This window comes from Drosophila teissieri, chromosome X, assembly GCF_016746235.2.
Source record: "Drosophila teissieri strain GT53w chromosome X, Prin_Dtei_1.1, whole genome shotgun sequence".
Taxonomy (NCBI): Eukaryota; Metazoa; Arthropoda; class Insecta; order Diptera; family Drosophilidae; genus Drosophila; species Drosophila teissieri.
This window is the reverse complement of record NC_053034.1, coordinates 17618257-17638466: the sequence shown is the minus strand read 5'-3', so window position 1 is coordinate 17638466 and position 20210 is coordinate 17618257. Positions and strand designations below refer to the sequence as shown.

Here is a 20210-nt window from a genome sequence, read left to right as displayed (position 1 = left end):
GCATTTAAATAAACATTTTTATAACGAAGCCCAATTATTTGCTTGCCCTTAAAATCAGTATTTTTATATATATCACTCCATGTACTGTCCCCCACAAACAAGTTACAAATTCTACGCAAATAAAGAAACGTTTTGCTAAAAACAAAAAGAGATCGAGCTTTTTTCCACATTTAAATTCTAGCGCCAAGTTGGCAGCCCACAAATATCGCAAATCGATAACGATAGCTGGCCGGCATGCCCCACCTCTACATTGTAAGGAGAAAAGCAAATAGGAAATAAAAACAAGTGATTGGATAATGTTTGTTTGTTGATGCCGCTGCCTATGCTTGCTAAAATAGTGAAAACTTAGTTAACGCCACTTGGATGTGTTCAAATTTGGGTTAGTGTTGTTAATGGCTTGCTTAGAACATAATATAAACAAACTCTAATCGCCGTTAACCCTTGTGCGCGTGTGTGAGGTGTTAGCTTGCGGCTTTTTTTTGGGTGTGGAATCGCTTGTTTTTGTTGTTGTTGCAAACACATATACCTATGCTACGCTATGCAACAACAATTCGTAGTACGTACAGTGCTCTCTCTAAATATTTATTTAAATAAATTTTGCAAACAAAGCGATTGCCAATCGGTGAGTGCCGTTAATAAACTAACATAATTGTGTAAATATTAACACACAAGAAAATGTTAACATTATTGCAGCACCTCTTGCTTCTAAAGCTTCCCTTTATCGAGTGATCACTGCACCCCGCCACCAGCATCCCCTACCCGCCCTTTTAGCCGGCGACAAATAGACAGGGGAGCGAAGGAGACACAAGACAAGTGCATCGCATTTGGCGAGAGGAGCGGAGCAGCATCACCCAATGCATTTCGCATCTCGCATCATTGAAATTAATCAAGTGAGCTCCTCATTCGCGTGCGGCGGCCAAAGGAAACAACAACAAGTGATGGAGCAGCGGAACTAACTAACCGACTGACTGCCGCCCGTAAAAGGACATCGAGAGCACAAGAGAGAGGAGCAGCAAACACGCCCATCGGCAGGACGAAAAACAGAAGGCAACACAAAGCACACATACATATGCAAACGTCCTTGGCTCCTGGACGCCAACTGCGGATGTGGAGGAGGACGCAGGACGAAGGATAGCTGACGTCTGAGACAACAAACAACAGGAACAATCCAACACCAACAATACCACCTACAACAACAACAGCAACCGACAAACGCAATTACGTTAAAAGGTGCGCCCAACAACATGGGTAAGTGGGCGGGCCTACTCTCCTTGCATCCTTTTTGTTGTCCCCATTGTCGCATTTCCATACATTACACCCTTTCACTGTCGCTCTTCTTGTGTGTGTGTGAGTGTGTACAGCAGCCCGCAGTTTCGAAAATCACTGTGCATTCGAGAGAGCATTTGCCATTTGGTGAATCAGGTGAATCATATGTCCTATTGGATGTCCAATAAGATTTCCCGTTGGTCAGTCCAATTGGAGGAAAGGAAATCCTATTCAATGAAAAAGTTTCTACTATTCCTGACATTTGTAACTATACCACAACTGGTTTTGGTTCATTTTGAAAAGTAATTCGCTTTGAAGTATTCAAAACATTTTAAAACGAATCTAGTATACCCTTTTACTCTACAATGATCTAGTTCATTTTAGATTTTATAAATCTTTAAATAGTTCAAGAAGTTAATTTCTGAACTGTTTTTCCCTATGTAAGTTGCAGCTGTATTGAAATTTAATATTTATGAAGATGTTTGTGTAGATTTACTGAATGCATCACTTTGAAACAGCAAATGTGGACCACAAATATTACTGTTATTAGTACCGCTATGCGCTGGCTAATTTATGAACCGGTTCACTCTGGCAAGGATATCCTGCGAGAAAAAGTGTGTGTGAGAGAGAAAGAGAGAGAGGGAGATAGGAAATGCGCGCGCGTGGAGAGAGAAAGCACGAGTGGGCGGGGCAGTGGAGGGGGCGCTGTGTTTTGAAACGGATTTGCTCGTGTTGAGATTTTCACACTAAGCAACCACATAGGCACCCAAGGAAAATTCCAATAAAACATTTTCCATTTCTACTTAAGTATAGAAAAAAGATTCTTTGGGCAAAAGTGGGACTTGAACTCGCACCTTTCTCTAAGCTGCTCCCAGATTTAAATGTCATCAAAATAGTGCAGAAAATGCAATGCACGCGTGCTTTTTCTCGGTGTAGCAAGGAGCATGGAGAGCGCAGAAGCCACGTGGCTCTCTCGGGCGTGTTTGTGTTTGTGGGGAAAACAATGTAAGCTGAAAAGGATCAAAAGCGCAAGGCGTTGTTGCAGGACCTAAAAGCAGTGCACAAAGCAGAAACGGGAAAGGCAGGAAGAGCGAGCGAGCGCTAGTGAAATATGAAAATTGCATTTTCCTCTTCCTGTGTGGGGGTGCTCCATTAAAAATTCCACCAGCACGAGGAGTATCCTCTTTCACGGCTCTGTGTGCGTCCTGCGGAATTCAGCTCAGTTCAGTGCCACGAGAAAAGTATTGGAGCATTAATAGGAGTGTTGTTGGCCCATCGTCAGTCCGCAGTTTGGCCCTCGGCTGTGAACTTAACTTTTTTTTTTGGTTTTAGCGCCTGCTGCAGTTTTTCCCCGTGTGCGTGTGTGAGTGTCGACGCCCTTATGGGTTGTGAGATTTTCCAGCTTTGAAAATACTTTAAAATCAATCCGTTTCGATTCGCAACGTTATTTCAGCAGAGGCAGCGGCAGAAGGAGGCGCTGGTGGAGGAGCAAGTGGCCCCAGTGGAGGAGGTGGCAACGACATCGGTTTAGGCATCGGCATCGAGATGCTCAAGGCTCTGTACGACTTCCAGGCGGTCTATCCCAAGACCATCAGCTTCGATGAGGGCGAGTACTTCATCCTGTACCAGACGTCCGCCCGCCAGCGCAATTGGTGGCAGGTGGTCAGCATGAAAGGCAACATTGGCTTTGTGCCCTCCAATTACGTAATGAAGATTAAGGTAAGTACGGCCTTGACTACGGACTTAAAAGGCTTACTAACCATATGCACATTTTGACAGGTGGAGCACGACTTTCTCATCAGCTTTCTGAACTCCTCAATCGAATCGCTGGAGAAGTGCACGGATCATGAGATCAATGGCATCATGTCCAAGGACGAACTGCTCGACAGGCTGCGCGAGAAGAAGAACACCATGGAGCGACTGTATGCGGTGGGTAGATTCGAACTATAACCGAATGAATGTTATTTAAGATTGCCCTCTGTCTTGCAGGAGAGTTCCGAGCGCGACGGCGACTCCTCGCTGTCCTATTCACACAGTTACAGTGACAAGGGTAGCCACCGGCACTCGCATCCCCATCCCACCCAGTCGCAGACGCAGCTTCATTCCCAGCACAGGCAGCACAGTCCGCCGCCCAGCGGCAGCGGCGGCTCCCAGCGTTTGGACATGAGCAAGAAGAGCATGTCCAGTCCAGCGGTGGGCTCATCGTGCGGCCTTCCCCAGAATCAGGGCATGATCGAGTCGCCCAGCATGGGCAGCATGCAGTTCCAGGGCAGCAGCTGCACCATCCAGACGCCGCAGCAGCAACAGCCGCTCCCAGCACCGCCAGCACCAGCTCCATCACCATCGGCAGCACCAGCCACACCCACCACTGCGGCATCAACGAGCAAAGCGGCCACCGGCGGAGACGTGGCCCAGGACAATAGCATCACGTCTGAGCCATCGGAGACGACAACGACCACTACGACGACCAGCGAAGATGTGGTCACCACTTACAAGGAGACCAGCCAAATGAGCACCAGCCAGCAGCACAAGCCGCAAAATGGCAGCACTGCCTCGGCGTCCATTTCCGCATCTGTGTCGGCCTCAGCTCTGCGCAGCAACGGCGGCAACGGCAAGGCCAACGGGAGTGCGGCTGCCCTGCACCAGGAACTACAGCAGGAAGAAGCGGACAGTGCGCCGGACAAGTCGGATGATGCCAGCGCCGTGCAAAGTGACGACGGCTGCCAGGCCAACGGAGACAGCGCGGATAATAGCCAGGCGCTGGACAGCATCGACAGTCCGTCGCATAGGCAACGCGGCCTGAGTCTTGGCAGAGTCGAGGAGGGAGCCACTGGAGGCGGCCAGCTGAAGGTGGAGTCTTCGGATGTCTATCAGATTGTGGACGCCCTGCGGCGGAACACCAACCTCAGCTTCGATCTCTCCTGCGAGGCGTTGCGCGTGGTGCTGACCAGCCTGGAGCAGCTGTACAACGGGGCCATCAATCCGTACCTGGAGGCGGTGGCCGTCCATGTCACTGGAAAGGTGGCCACGCCCAAGGAGCTGCTAGGCATTACGCACGATGCCAAGCGGTTGCAGTATCTCTTTGCCCAGCTGGCTGACTGCAAGAACGACACGGAGCAACGCACTTGGATGCTCTACGAGGACGAGGAGGACATCATTCAGTTCCTGGAGGAGCTCGTCGAGATATTGGTAAGGACTAGCTTTTTCTGTAATGTTATACCTCAAATATTATTATTAATACATTTTAATCTGAAATATATATTGCTTCTTACAGATAAACGCCGATGAGAGCATAAGTTGCTACGAGATGTCCTGCGATCAGTACCAGATGTTTATCAATCTGGTGCAGTACTACCAGATGGAGACGCGCTGGTCCATCAAGCGACTGCTGCTCAAGACCTTTACGGCCGCTTGCCATCTGGACTATATCATTGTAGATATATTGCTGACCTCGGTGCTGCCATTGGAGATTGTAAGCTGGAGCACAGAGCTTGTAACCACCGAAGGGTTCTCTAAGTATAACATAACATCACCTTTCAGGTCGAGGACATGAAGACGCACTTCTCCAATCTGGATCGCTTCAAGCAGCTAGTCAAGATGCTCACGATTATCTTCTCACTTGGTCAGCCCATGCCGGTTAATCATCAGGGTAGGATCATTCAACTTATTAAGCAATAGTTGCTTTTTCTTATGCTCTGGTGTATATTATAGATTATTTGGGCGTCCACTTCGCCAGCTTCCTGCTGGAAATCGTCGAGGGCAATAATCCGGAGGTCTTGGTGGACATGGTCATTGCCTTGATATTGGCCTTCAACCAGCAATTCAGCGAGCACACCTACAATGTCATCATCGAGGGTATGCAGAATCTGCCATCCGCCAAGGTGTTTACGGAGAAGCTGCTACTTTTGCTCAATCGGGAGGGTAAGTTTTCAATCTTAAATATACTTATCAAAGTTCCATTTAACCACTGCAAAACAATGTGTTAACGCATGTACTTAAGCCAAGTTGTAAGCCTTACATATCCATTTAAATGGGATTGATTCGATTTTAAATTCCAACCAGATGATCCCACACGCTTGCTGAAGCATCCCAATGAGCATATGAACACGGTGCTGCGAATGTTTATCGACATATTCAGCCATCCGGATACGGCGGGCATGTTCTACACGAACGACATCAAGGTGCTTATCGATATAGTGGTTCGCCAGCTGTCCGATTTGGATGCCGGCAGTACGGTGAGTCTGAGCCAGAAGCCCATGCAGCTGTAGTGCTTCGTACTAAATGGACTTTTATTCGTTCCAGACGCGGCCCTGCTACTTGGAGCTGTGCCGACGCATTCTGCGCAATACGAACTATCAGGAGCACCAGCATCGCAAGCATGATCTCATGAAGATCTTCACGCGCATCTTCTGCGAGGAGACCGAGTGCAGTGCCTCCGATCAGCAGCTGGTGCGGGAAATAGCCAACGAGTTTCCGCAGCTGTTCAAGGCCTAAGACACTTACGATCCGTAAACCAAAACAACAAAAACCCAAACCAAAACGAAATCACGGAGGGAAACCAAAATTGTAAAGCGTTGCTAGTGAGGCGAGCCGTTTAAAGCGAGCCAAACCGTAAAATCTTAAATAATTTCAAGTTTGATCAGTGCATTTGTTATGCGTTTGTTTAGCGTCTCGGCCTAGGATAGCCCGAAAGTCAAAAAATTCAAATGAATGCATTTCGATCCATACCGGATCGAGAGCGAGCACATACGCGACTCTACATATATCTTATGAACATAGTCTGTAAGCAGGACAAATGTACTAGTTGCATGTGGAGTAGATGCAACCTCATAGAGATGATACCCAATAGCGATTACTGCGTATCCGTAAAGAACTAGACGAATGAAGGAAGCTATAGTCTATAGTGTAACACTAAATTATCCCCAGTTTAGGATGATTTCACTAATTTAGAATTTAGCCAGGGACAATTTTAGCCAGAAGCAGAGTCAGAGATTAGCCTCACTTTTAAATTTTTATAGTTATAATTGCCGATTTGTTTGGAATTCAAAATTTTGACAAAACAAAACGAGAAGGAGGAATACGAAAGAACGAGTTCTTTCGAGAAATACAATATTTATAGCCTAATTATACACCTATAATGAAAATATACATTCATGGCAAATGCGAATGAAACGTTAATTGCAATCTACAAGTAAACAATTGATATATATTAACGATGTATGACCGCAGTATTTGCAGCTAGCAAAATCCAAAGCGATTCGAATGTAACGAGCATATAATGTTAAATTTGTTTATATAATCTATGAGGAGGAGAACTAAGCCGAACAGGAAATCATTGACAATTGTTAAAGCTCAAATACTTATTAATTGGAGCCTAAGGAGGCATGAAATTTAAAAAACAAATATATATGCAGGAGCATTGAAAGTAAGGACACCCATTCGCATTTCTCCCTCATTAAAACCCACACACACTCACTGTGGCAATTGCGTATGACATTAATGCAAATTATTGCGCAGTAAACAGATTCAATTATTTGTTAAATTTGTGTATACATTTTTTTTAATCTGAACTGTACGGTTTTAATCTCCAGCAAGCGCCACCTTTTCTCTATATATCTCTCACTATTTCTCAAGAAAAATAACAACACGAAATTCGCAGCGGATCCTTCGAAAAAATCCATTTAATCTATTTTAACATTGTTTTAAGGCAGCTATTATGTATGAGTATGTTATTTAGTAGTTAGATTTGAGGGGGCCTAGGATCTCTCATTTTAGTTTTGATGCAGGAATATTGTATTTATTTTCGAGTGCACGATCCGCTGGGAATAGTTATAACTATCTCTATATAAACACATACAGCCATAACAACATAAAGAGTTTTGGACAGATTTCATTGGCCTTTCTTTGTTATTGTTACGTCCCAGTTATACAACTTAAAAATTAAAACAACGAAACTCAAATGAAAATGAACATTTTAGCTCAGATTAGTAATGAAATACTAAAAGTAGGGGCGGAAACCACATTTGATTTTCATTCTTCATCGGACTTGGTAACCTAAAGAATATAATGGAAATCCGGATATCATTCCACTTTAACAAGAGCAATACATTTTTTAGTTTTTCACGCCCTCCAGTTAACAAAAAGTGGTTTAGTAAACACTGCCTATAGCTTAGGAAAACATTTAAAATTCGCTTCAGCCTGAATTTAAGTAAAAGTTAATGTAATTATAGAATTCAGCATTTTGCAATAATATCTAGTGTGGTTTCCCCCTTAAACTATTGCGATCCAATTTGATCTTAAGTTTTAGAGGTCCTCATTGTTATATTGTTTAAGAAACCAATTTTAATCAAAACGCATGAGCATGATATTAAAAGATCTATTCAAAAAATCCCTCTATGGATTTCATTTTTAAATTGTAATTGAAATTGAAATTCAGACAAGCTGCGCTGATGCATGAACGAATTTAATTTGCCAAGTTTCAAAACGAATAGGAGTATTTACAAACAGTTAAAAACTAAACTAAATCAGAAACTAAAACCAATATTAGCCACGAATTGTACCTTTCGATTTTGAATTTATATAACACTCTCGGTATTTGCAAGAAAGAAAAAAAACAAACAAAAACAAAAACAATAAGGCAAAGAGTACACGAAGCTGCAATAAAAACAAATAATGTTTAAAAGTACTACGTTAACAAAAACATACACGTTTTACGTCAAGCAAATAGAGCTAATTTAAAAGATTGTTATCCTCTCATTTTTTAACACGAAATAGAGATCCTAAATACAGAAAACCAAACAAATTACAAGTTTTAATAAACGCATTCAAAATGTAACGGAACGAAATTACAATTGTAAGAAACGGAAATAATAAATACAAAAATTCAAGTATACTTCCAACGGGCTTTAACTTTCACTCTTTTTGAGAATATTTTTAGCATAATGGATAAAACGGTTTTACTTTATTCAAATGTGTTTAAATGTATTTGCAAATATGCAAAATAAATCCGGTTTGAAACACGGCTTGGTGGCCATCGAAGCTTAGAACCACTTTAGTTACGTGGTATATTTTAAGCATTTTGCGGTATATTTTAACGGTCATCGATGGTCACACTCGTCGGGCGCTGGTCACACTACAAATTTTCCAACAGTCTTTCATATTCCGGAAAACAAAACAAAATTAATTAAGTAATTAGAAGAGAAGAGTCCAGGAAAATGCACAGGGAATCACGGTGATTAAACGGGAATGTGGAGAAGTATCGAAGCGTAAGAATCGACGGCGACCGTCAGCCCACAATAACACCACCCACGAGCAACAATAACAACAATACAACTAAAACGGGAGACTACTGCAAATATACACACACCTACAGAAATCAAAATAAAAAGGCAAGAAGGTACGGAATATGTGTGTGTATGTATAATTGTTTGATGAAAAATAGAATTACTGCATTTTGATATATCTCGGACATTTGCGAGTGTGTAATCATGATTGTGTGGGTGAGCGTGTGTGTGTGTGAGTGCGACAACAACATCATCATCAGCTATAGACGAGCAACAACAACAATGGCAGTTTGACCCCCGCACAGCTGTGAATGTTTTCCATCTCTCTTTGGCTCCCGCAGTCCCCATCGCGCTCTCTCTCTAATTTCGCATTCTGCTGCCTTGAATTCAAAATCAAACTTCCAATCGCTACATACATATGTACCTCTGTTTCCAGCACTTCACTGTTAGTCGGGAGCCCTAAGCTACGAACGTGCATATGTGTGGATCTCTATAACTTCCCCCGTTAGTTTAGTTGCAATCTTTTCTTTGTTGTGCTATTGCCATCCCTTTTGCACACCACCCTACCCCGCCTACCCGTAAACTACGCACTTTGCTTTTAGCCTGCTTATTGCGTTGTGTTTTCGCTTCTCCCCCTGTTTTGCGTTTCAAAAGTCTTATCAGCAGGGACAATTGAATGTGTGCTTAAAAGCAGAGTAATAAATTAAATGCTTTAACAAGCAAAAACAATTTCCTACCATTTTCTGCCCCTCTCCCACACAAGCTCACACACATGCACACACATGTGCAGTCAATGACCCAGTATGCATGTGTGGGGGGAGGTGGCAAAAACACAAAAAACGAAATCCACAAAGATGTCTTCCTAATTTTTGACTTTGATTTTGAGTTTGCTTTCAAACCCTTCGTTTAACCGTTGCATTTGACCTCGTTAAATCTCCTCCCTCGATTGCTTTTGGCATGTGTATTTGTATATTTTGTTGCTAGGCTCCACACGCACACACACTTAGGCAGTGGCATGTGTGCAATTTTGAAGGGCATCGCCACTTCGGCTTTTTAGCCTCTCCCGCCTCTCTCCCCTTTGATTGCCATCCCCCTATTGCCATTTCCCGTTTCATTTCTTTCAGTAGCTTCTTGTTTTTCTGGCTTTGCTTTGCCTTTGCTGCATTTCACAGCTGTCGCTGTCCTTGATTATAGCTTTTCTTTGCTTTGCTGTGCTTTGCTTTACTTTAGGGGCTCTCTTTTCGTCCAATTTGCTGTTGCTCATCGCTTTGTTATTATGATTTTCCTATGAAGGGGGTCCATTACACTAAGAGAAAAGGGCAATATAAAAAGTTTAAAATTCAAGCTTAAGAAACAAACAACTGGTTACATTTAAGATATTTCTGATATTTGTTTTCCTTTTCGCCTTAAAGTAATTTTACAGACTACGTTTTGTTACCATTCCACAGTTTTCAATGTATTTAAACTTGAATTTGAAAACTATTTCATTATTTGGGCTATAATAACGTTGTCTTCTTATTATTAAGTTTCTAGAGCTGGCAACCGCAAATACGTTTTATTCAATTTCAGTTCAGTTTTCCCCGTGTACTGCACTCAGCAATTTCTCTCTTTTCGCCCCTCTTCCTCCTCCTCCACACGCCACCAACCTTTTCTCTTTTGCGCTTGCTCTCCCGATTGTCGCTCTCCGCTTTATGCTGGCGTCGCTGCCGCCGTCAGATGCTCGTGAGCTCCAACGTGCGCTGCTTTCTGCTTTTCTGCTTTCTGCTTTGGGGGCTCGAAACTCTGTTGCCAGTTAATTTTCAGTAACTAGTTGAAGTAGACAACAAAACGAGCGAAAACGAAAACACACACATATTTAGGCAGATATATGTGCATAGGGAAGACGGAGGGCCAGCAACAACAAACATAATCATCGAAAACCACAACAATACTCGTAGTTGCAAGTAAATAACAAAGTCAAAAACTCCGACATATATGTATATATGGTTGTGTATTTGCAAAAAGTTTAAATTTAAATTTTGATAAGTGTGTGCTTACTTAATGGTGATATTAAAAATGAAGACATTCGTATTTTGAAGAGTGTGAAGGAACCCCCTCCAAGACACAACAACAAAAGCATCAAATTACAGCTGACTCTTATTATTTTGTTTGTTTGTTATTGTTGTTGTTGCTGCTGCTGACTTTGTTGCTTGGTGATCTTCCATGTGGAGGCATCACAAGTACACATCCACTCAAGAGGCTTGCACAAAAGCAATCCAAGTAACAACAACAACAACAGCGACGAGAAACAGTATTACCTCGATTATTGCGACAGTAAGGCCAATAAAAAGCAAAAACAAAAACACACAGAAATCGAAAGAGAATTTCACAATTTGTTAAACTAACGAAGCCAAACCGTGACAGAAAGACAGAAACGAAAAGACTTTTTGATATGAGGTGGCCATAAGGAGGAAAAGAGATAGGGGAAGATTTGGGAGCCAGCGCACACACACACATACAAACACTTGACAAAGTACAAGAGAGTAACAGCAGTAACAGCAGAATTAGCTCATCCCAAAAAGTGGGAGAGTGGTCGAGAGAGAGGGAGAGCCATAGAATGGGGGACAGTGGGGTCAACCGAAATGGTCACAAACAATTAATACATTATAAATTTGAGAATGTTTATTTTTCCTGATATTTTGTAATAATTTGCATAATTCTGTGAAGCCAAATTCCCTACTGATCTACTTACGTTTCTCACATCCCACTGTACATTTGTTGATTTCAAGATTGCAGTGGGGCTGCCTCTCTTTTACTCTCTCTCTGGCTCTCTCTCTCTCTGTCAGTGCTCTGTGACTTTTGAGCAACAACATTAAACAGCTGAGCTTGTTTGAAAACAACAGCCACCCAACCAACCAACTAGCGCCCAATCCCCCACCCCCACCCACCGAAACGGGAAACGGAATTGAAATTGAAACGAAATCGCCAAGCGCAAGTGAGTGGTGAGAGAAAGGAAGAGGGCGATGTGATGGGGGGGAGGATAGAGCATAACGGCATCCCCGAAAGTATGCAGCATAAGTCCGCTGAGCAAATCCGTTTCGAAGGACGTCGATTTTTGCAAATGGCAATGACGTATTAGAGAGTGAGAGAGCTGGAGAGAGAGAAAGCAGGTGTGGGAGTGGGTGGATTTGGGCGACGACGTCACAGATTGCTGACATAGTTTCCTCATTTAGGCCAAGTATGCATGTGCATGTTCTCCATGTGTGTGTGTGTGCAAAAGCAAGAGATTCGCTGCTGACCTACATAACCATGAATATAAATATATATACAGCATATAGATAACTCAGAAGGTAACTCGACCTCTTCCAGATCATATCCCCTGCCTTGGCGCCACAGTCCCAATTGGCTAAGTTGAACTTTTGCGAGCTAAGTTTACCAGTGATTAAATGTGAATTTCCTAGAAAATATATTTTTAAAAGGGGTAACATTAAAAATGTCAGAAACACGTTTTAATTGAATGTATTTATTCCTTCAAAAAATATATATTAGTGTTCATATTTTTAGCTTTGTAGATCCTAAAAAAAAAAAAGAAGAAAACTGAATTGTAAATAAAAAGTCGAATAAACTTGCAATACTTCCGATGTCTCTATGCTTTAGGTGACCTAACCTGATTTATTTGTAATTGGAACATGCTTGCTTATCCTTGTGTCCATTAATTGTCATTGCAGTTAGCTCCCGTTTTGCTCTGGACGGTGCCAGTGAAAGTTGACGAATGCGGAGCAGTTCGTGGCTGGCGGAGCAGCAGCTGGGCAACCGGAAGCGGATAGCGGATGTAACTCAATAGCAATATTTAAAAGGAACAACATTAAACATATAAAATATAGATAACAAAGATAACACCGCCTTAGCCTTAGTGAAAAACAACGAGGAGACGACCACTCCAAAACCAAATCAAATCAAACCAAACCAATCAAATCAAAAGCCAGGCAACTACAATCCCAAATAAACCAACAAAATGTCCTCGCCCAGTGCCGGAAAGCGACGCATGGACAACGATGTGATCAAGCTGATCGAATCGAAGCACGAGGTGACAATCCTGGGAGGCCTCAACGAGTTCCACGTCAAGTTCTTCGGTCCAACGGAGACGCCCTATGAGGGCGGCGTGTGGAAGGTGCGCGTCTACCTGCCCGACAACTATCCCTTCAAGTCACCGAGCATCGGTTTTGTGAACAAGATCTACCATCCGAACATTGACGAGTCCTCTGGGACGGTGTGCCTGGATGTGATCAATCAGGCCTGGACGGCGTTGTACGATCTATCGAACATCTTTGAATCGTTCTTGCCGCAGCTGCTCACATATCCCAATCCGGTCGATCCGCTCAATCGGGATGCGGCCGCATTGTACCTGCACGAGCCGGAGGAGTACCATCGCAAGGTGGCCGACTATGTGCAGCGGTATGCCACCGAGGACGCGTTGCGGGCGGCGCAGCAGGAGCGGGAGAGCAGCGACAGCGAGTCGAGCATGTCCGACTACAGTGAGGATGAGGCCAGGGACATGGAGTTATAATATCGGTTGGACCGCCAGCCTACGGAACTACCGCTAACACTAACACTGACAACAGCCTAATACAAATGCTTCGAGAATCCATTATCCTGCCACCCAATCTCCCCAACCAAACACACTCACATACACTTTCAATAAACCCCTTCAGTTGGCGATGGAACAACAAGCAACAATATATATATATATATATATATACACACACATATATATATACATAATTGATAAATGATAATTGGATTTTAAGATAGAAAGTGATTCGATGATGGCGTGTGATGATCTGCGCACACACGCACATACATATAAATATATACATAAAATATATATATATATATATACACTAATGTAAGCAGCAAGAAAAACAAGATTTAAAAACTCTTAGTTTAGCCATCAGTAGCTGATAACAAAACGGATTGGAGCAACGATCGTAACAGATCATAGCAGATATATAGACCACAACAAAAATGGAACGGATAAGAGCAAAATGGAAACAAACAGAATAGAAACACAAACAAACAAAACAAACAAAACCGATAAAATACAGATAACAGAGATAAAAGCATAGATGCAAGCGCAATTTAAATGGTTATAGTAAGTGCACATGCAATGCGAAATATGACGAGAAATTGCTTTGGCCTTGATCTGGCATTAAACAGACTTCGATGCTCGTTCTTTAGAGTTTAGCAATGGAGTAACAAGTTGATAGAAAACGTATCGTAAACACAAGTACCACCATCAAACATAAGTTTTTGGAAAGTCCTCACCACATAAATACCACACGACGATGACCCAATATCCAATTTGCAATCCAGATCGATCGACAATTGCGGATTATTTGTTCTTACATGTACTTTATATGTTTGTCTTGTTTTGCTCTGTTTAATTGTGAACGCGACTTTTCATTGTCTGCATATATGTATTAAGAAATTTGTAAACCGCAGAAAATCATCTGACTTAGCAGAACTTTCCCTGCCTAAAAAAAACAAATATCAAAAGAGAAGTACGATCGATACTAAATAAAAACGAAATAGAAAGCCAAGATAAATCCTAGAGGAAACGCTTGGAGACGATTGCGTGGAACAGACAGAATAATCGTTGCAGTTCTTTTTCTTGTTAATTAATCTTATCATACGGTTATTATGTAATATTTTAAAATAGGATTCGAATTGATCGTGTAATTAAATGCAATAATTCTTATGTCTAACTTATGTCACCCGTGTTTAAGCCAAAAGCATATATTTTTTTATTATAATACATTTTGCCTTTACACCATTTACCATTTACTTGATTTATCGTTCTCTCTCGCTCTCCCCCTTTATCATCTCTCTCCCTCGTTCTCGCTTTTAAAATTGTTAATCAAATTGGAGAATTGGATGGAATTTTAAAGAGGGCGTGATTTTTAGAAGACGGGTTCTTAAGTGAAATCAAATGAAAGTGCAGATATATAGACATTACCGATCTACTGTACTATGTACTAACACTATAACAATACTTATGCCTAAGTCTAACAGCAGAATTAATGAGTAATCCGATAGTTGTATATAAGTGACACACACACACACACACTCTCTCTCTACATATATATATATATATATATATTGATGAATATGTATGTATATATATATGTGCCGAATTCTATCAGGATACACAATAATTAAAACGTAATTCAAGCAATCGAAGTCAGATGGAAACAAAACCCCGTGGACGAGAGGGGACAAAAAATGAGTAAAAATAGTAAACAAATAAAAAAAAATACAAGAAAAATAAAAAAACATGTTACAAACAAGTGAAATCTAACAAATAAAAAAAGGAAACGAAAGAAAAGAAAGTTGCGCCCGTTTCTTGGCCTTGTTTTGTCAATAGTTGGTTCTTCGCCTGGTACCGCCCCATATATCCAGTGGGTTAGCTTGCTCCTTGGCTTTTTGGCTCCTTGGTTCCTTGGCTCCTCTGCTCCCTACCTAGTGCCACTGACAATGCCAGCGGATTGTCAACGCCTTGGAAACTGGTGGAAAGTGCCACGTTTGTTGATTCCTTCAGCGCCTTTTTCCCTTTTGTTGTGGCCCAAGGGCCGAGGGACACGGTTTAACGCTCCTGCGTGGAGTTAATCGGGCAATCAAAACAACAACAACTACAACGACAACAACAACAGCAGCTAAAGCGCCCAGGAGCCAGCAAAACATGGGTATCTACTTTAAAGATCTATAAAACAAATACCAACAACATTCCGTGTCTCTCACTCTGTGTACGTGTATGTGTGTGTGTGTCTCTGTGTGCACTCGTTGCCTTTGCATCTGTGTGGGGAGTAATTACTCCTGGCGTTTCGACAATTGCCATAGCATACTTTGCAGCGCACCCACAAAGTGCCCCCATTTGCGAAATAGTTGAACACAAGTTCTTTGTCGGCTCTGCGGGCTAAATTGCATTCCATGAGGTTTAAAAACAACAAAGTGGGCGGTCCCTTCAAAAACTCTCTTCAAGTCCATTGAAATTCCACGAATAAGGCTACAAAATGGGTGGCCCATCCACAGGCACGTCCATCTGTGATGTAATGGCAGTTACATTGCGTCCGAATGGAAAAGCCAATATTTTCGTTGCCTCCAGAAGGCGGAGGTGGCACTTGCCTGCAATGTATGGAGAATCTTGGCAGTGTATCAGTAAAAAATCAATAGAAAATGGTTATTTATTTAATGCATTGAGAACAGTGTCAGTTTTTGATATACTCGTATAGCAGCCATTCGATATTGATTGCCAATGAAGGAACATAACCCATATACAAACCATATAATTCATCTCTACTTTTTGAATTTTATGATTTAAAAATGAGTTATTAAACTCAGCTTAATATACTATGTACCATCCAATGGGCTCCCGGAGTAGATCCCTTCGTTTGGCTTGCCAATCGCGACTGAAGCATTTTGAGGAGTTGGCCAAAGGAACAGGCAAGGACTATGGCCGTCCAGGTGCTCAGTCATATGTGATTGGGCGTACATGTTGCACTTTTTTGTTTTTTGGAGCGGAGGCGGCGGGTGCAATCCGTTGATGGACTGCCAGGTCCAAAGATGTTTGATTATTTGCCCCCATCAGAGGTGGTCGCTCAAGTGCGGGTGCGGGTGTGGGTGTGGATGTGGATGTGGGTTTGGGTGACCCCATGCTGGCTGGTGTGGCAACCGGGCAACCGATATCAACAAATTACACGAAACCATATGCCGTACATGGGAACGGGTCTAGACAGACTGCCATCGAGGGCCCGATACCAACACGCTTCCCCGTTGCCATTTCCATTTCCATTTAAATTCCCAAAAAACCCAGTCCCCTACTGCAGCAAATGAAAATGCTAATAAAATTATAGTGTCTGGGGCGCAGGCGGTCATAAACAGACAGATGGATAGACATCGACATAGACAGACTAGACAGACGGGCCCCCATATGCTGCTCCTTCACTTATATGGGTAATCACAAGATAATAACATTTTTTCTCAAAGGACACACGACACAACAAAACGAAGCGGGGAGCGGGGAGTTCGGTGGCAGAGTAGATTGAAATCAAAGTGAGCACAAAGGTAAATGAGTACACTTTTAAAAAAATATCATCTATTTCATCAAAAACTGTAACTGATTGTGTACCTATAATAATATAAAGTGCAATCGCCATAAATTTCGGCATGTGAGATATAAACTTATATGATCGCTTTCTAGCAGTTGAGTGGCCTGCTCTTGGTTTCGCTCAGTGTATTCGATTCGAAATAGCCGGCTGAAACAATTTATGGGCCGAATGTGAACGCTATTACCCATTTTTACCCATTTCGATGGGTATTACCCGTGAATGGGGCATGGATGGTTCTGGCGAGGCGCATTTGCATTTCAGGCCTTTTGTTTGCTCTGCGCCACATCCACATCCACATACTTGAAGGGCTTTTCTGGCTAAGCTCGCCAAGGAGGAGGAGTCTATTGCGACGGCAGAGTCGGGGCTGAGCGTGTCGACTTTGACACATAAAGTTGCAGGCCGAAGCACAAAGACAGAGGCACGCACCCATGTAAAGCTGAACTTTTTATTTTTCTTTTTTTTTTTTGGGTTGCAGGAAAGGCGGGCGCTGGCAAGGGTCGTTCGCCAACACCGACACCCAATCGGGATGGCGGGGCAACGGCTGGTGGCAGTGGCAGTGGAGGTGGTGCTGGGGGTGGTGTTGGTGCAGCGGCACCCACAGCAACTGGAGGCACCACTGGCGTCGGCAGATCCACACTACATGCCAACAAAACGATACTGAAAACGGTATCCGTGTTCCTTGCCAGCGGCAAGCGCAACTCGAGCAACCAACAGTCGAAAGCCGCCGCGGCTGCTTTGCAGAACAAACGGCAACAGCGGCAACGGAGGATGGATGAGCTGAGCGGCAAGGTGAATCCCAAGCTGTTGGACAGCCTGCGAAAGAAGACGCGCTTTACCAAGTGAGTGAATTACATACATACACACATATAGTAGGAGTGCCAGGATGAACTCTACTCTACTTACCACTTGGCGCCCCCAAAAAACAGGGACGAGTTGGATGCCTTGTGCCGCATCTATCGCAAGCTGGTGTCCAACTGCCAGTATGCGGCCAAGACGCTGGCCTCCAGCTCCTCGAGTGCAGCTATTGCCAAGCCACATGCCGCCGTCGAGGTAAATACACGCACAGATCCCGTCAAGAAATGCCGCTCACAGGCCGCCATTCTCCACAGGGCATCGATCGCATTGTGTTCCGCGAGCTGTTGCACAGCACCTTCGACATCGTCACCGAGGAGATCCTGATGGAGCGCATCTTCTGCAGCTGGGACAAGGCCCACGAGGGTTTGCCCCTTCGCCTCGAGGGCTGGCTCATCGGACTCTCAACATTCCTGCGCGGCACGCCGGCGGAACGGGCGGCTTTCTGCTTCCGTGTGTATGACCTCAACACGGACGGATTCATCACCAAGGATGAGATGTTCACGCTGCTGCGAAACTGTCTGATAAAGCAGCCGCAGGACGAAGATCCCGACGAGGGCGTCAAGGATCTGGTGGAGATTGTGCTCAAGAAGTTCGACCTGGACAAGGATGGCAAGGTGAGTGGTTTAGGCGGGTAGCAACTCTTCGATATACAAGGATCTGCTTTTCAGGTATCCCTGGAGGATTTCATGGGCACAGTCACAGCTGAACCACTGCTCATCGAGGCCTTTGGCCAGTGCCTTCCCACGGACAGCGCCGTGGTGTCCTTCTTCTCAACGCTGCAGGTGTGATCAGCAGCTTAGTAGCTTTGAATTTGTTAAACTAGTCTGTCAATAAAGTGTGAAATTATATTAAATATTGCATGAAATATTACATAATTTACAGTAGCATAATCTGCAGCTAAGAAACTATCTATAGAGCTTATTTACTCTATAAATTGAAACCGATCATCAGCTTAGGCACTTGCCATGCATCCCACCTGAACTGGTGACCCCTATAAATAGCCGGGCGTAAAGCGGCTTCCATTCGCGGATGCTGTTAAGACTAATGGCGGTCGCTAGTTGACTCAGTGGTGACCCCGACCCACGACAGGGGTGCAATTTGCACTCGGAAACCTGTAATTGGCACGTATCCACATTTGGATCACTGCCGAGATGGAGCTGCGGATTGAGATGGATGCCGCGGATGAGCCGTCAAGGCGTCATATTTATGCAAGCCTCGGCTGAAACAATATGTCAGCCAGTCAATCAGCCAGTCAGTTAGTCAGTCAGTCCGTCAGTCAGTTGGTCAGTTAGTCAACCGGTCTGGTAATGCGAGCTAATTTATTCGATTAGCCAGCCGCATCCACAGCAGAACAACTATAGCCGCATGGATACAGATACAGATACAGATACAGATACACTTGCCGTTGCCATTGCCGTTGCCGACTAGCGAATTGTCACGAATCTTGTTTATCTATTGAATGCATTCATGCAACGCAACGCCCAAAGCCTGTTCTATTCGGAATTGTTTTGTTTCATTGGGTTACGCGGCACCTCCGCCTCAGCCTCCGCCTCCTGCACCCCGGACACCGATATGGCGATAGATGGCGTCCATTCCATGCGGCGAGTGGAAGGTGGACCGGATCGGATAGACGGCGAACCGGAATGAGTGCAACATGCCAGCTAGAAGGTGTCCAAGTTCGAGCAGCCGGAAAGGAAGACGCTGCCCTTGGTGGCGATGTTACCAGATGCAGTAACTCGGTTTTACTTTAGTTCTTACTCAACTTACTTCGTACTTCCCAGAATTCCAACTATAAAGATTTTGTTTATAGATTTTTTTTTTGTTTTCGTGTAAGTGCCACCCATAAGTAATAAAGGTATATACTTTACATTGGAAATCCAAACAAGTTAGCTAGCTTATTGATTCGCATATGGCGCATACTATAAATAAATTACAGATATAGTTAAGATCAGGTAGATCGCTTTTATATTATAACAATTCGATTTAAGAGCTTACAACTTTTGTGAATATATTAGCAGCACAAGTGTATAATTACTCATTTGTGTAGTGAGCTGTAAAATATGTATGCAATAGGAAAACCCGTTGTTTACAAATGATTAAATTCTTAGCAATATGAGACCTTTAAACCAAACTAGAAGCCTCGTTAAACCTGGCCATATAAATATAAATATATGGAAACGTGTGCTTGCGACTGCGGAAGAGGTACTAACTAATGGAGGTTAACATATGTACACTTGTATGTGTTACAATTGGCACCTATACGAATGCACTGCCAATGGCCCGAGGAATCCCACTCTTATCTCCTTGGGTTGGGCTGTACTCGGTTCTACTGGGTTCTACAGGGTCCACTCCTCATGGGGTGAGCCCCATACTTTGACCCCATATTCCAATCGAAATGTGATTCATCATGCTGAGCCGACAACTCGCTGTGCAAATGGTAAGGACCACTATCTAATCGCAATCGTATTCCCATGTCTCAGGGGTCAAGTAGTGCACAGCCAAAAAAAATGTATACCCATTGCACTTAACATACTTGAGATTTCTGTAATGCAATCCAGAACTAAATCTTTGAGTTAAAAAATACTTCATTTTCGAATGTGTTATGCGTTTGGGTTTGGGTAGTGTACATAGGAGTTTGGTTGCCTCAGCTTCAGTGGGGGCC

The 20210-nt window shown here is 43.4% G+C and overlaps 3 protein-coding genes across 7 annotated transcripts; all 3 read left to right on the top strand.

Annotated features, from left to right (window-relative positions):
- Positions 1–269: 269 nt before the first annotated feature.
- LOC122622991 (NCK-interacting protein with SH3 domain) lies at positions 270–8158 on the top strand. Of its 4 annotated transcripts, none has more exons than XM_043801827.1 (10): positions 270–379; positions 694–1248; positions 2720–2985; positions 3046–3195; positions 3256–4455; positions 4541–4738; positions 4807–4915; positions 4978–5187; positions 5329–5501; positions 5569–8158. In XM_043801827.1, exons 2-10 carry the CDS (start codon positions 1245–1247, stop codon positions 5758–5760), a joined length of 2502 nt encoding a protein of 833 aa, XP_043657762.1. In that variant the 5' UTR covers positions 270–379; positions 694–1244; the 3' UTR covers positions 5761–8158. The 4 variants fall into 4 exon arrangements, with proteins under 4 accessions (XP_043657762.1, XP_043657761.1, XP_043657764.1 ...); XM_043801826.1 differs by having other exon boundaries at positions 288–622; XM_043801829.1 differs by lacking the exons at positions 270–379; positions 694–1248 and adding an exon at positions 2064–2629 and having other exon boundaries at positions 2723–2985.
- A 222-nt stretch (positions 8159–8380) lies between these two features.
- Positions 8381–14297, top strand: LOC122622992 (ubiquitin-conjugating enzyme E2 H). Of its 2 annotated transcripts, none has more exons than XM_043801830.1 (2): positions 8381–8662; positions 12257–14297. In XM_043801830.1, the coding sequence occupies exon 2, from the start codon at positions 12544–12546 to the stop codon at positions 13093–13095; it is 552 nt and encodes a 183-aa protein (XP_043657765.1). In that variant the 5' UTR covers positions 8381–8662; positions 12257–12543; the 3' UTR covers positions 13096–14297. The 2 variants fall into 2 exon arrangements, with proteins under 2 accessions (XP_043657765.1, XP_043657766.1); XM_043801831.1 differs by lacking the exon at positions 8381–8662 and adding an exon at positions 10341–10492.
- A 1640-nt stretch (positions 14298–15937) lies between these two features.
- On the top strand, positions 15938–18761 carry LOC122624251 (EF-hand calcium-binding domain-containing protein 1). The gene is made up of 5 exons (XM_043803736.1): positions 15938–16049; positions 17169–17532; positions 17620–17743; positions 17803–18162; positions 18217–18761. The coding sequence occupies exons 1-5, from the start codon at positions 15938–15940 to the stop codon at positions 18334–18336; spliced, it is 1080 nt and encodes a 359-aa protein (XP_043659671.1). The 3' UTR covers positions 18337–18761.
- Positions 18762–20210: the final 1449 nt, after the last annotated feature.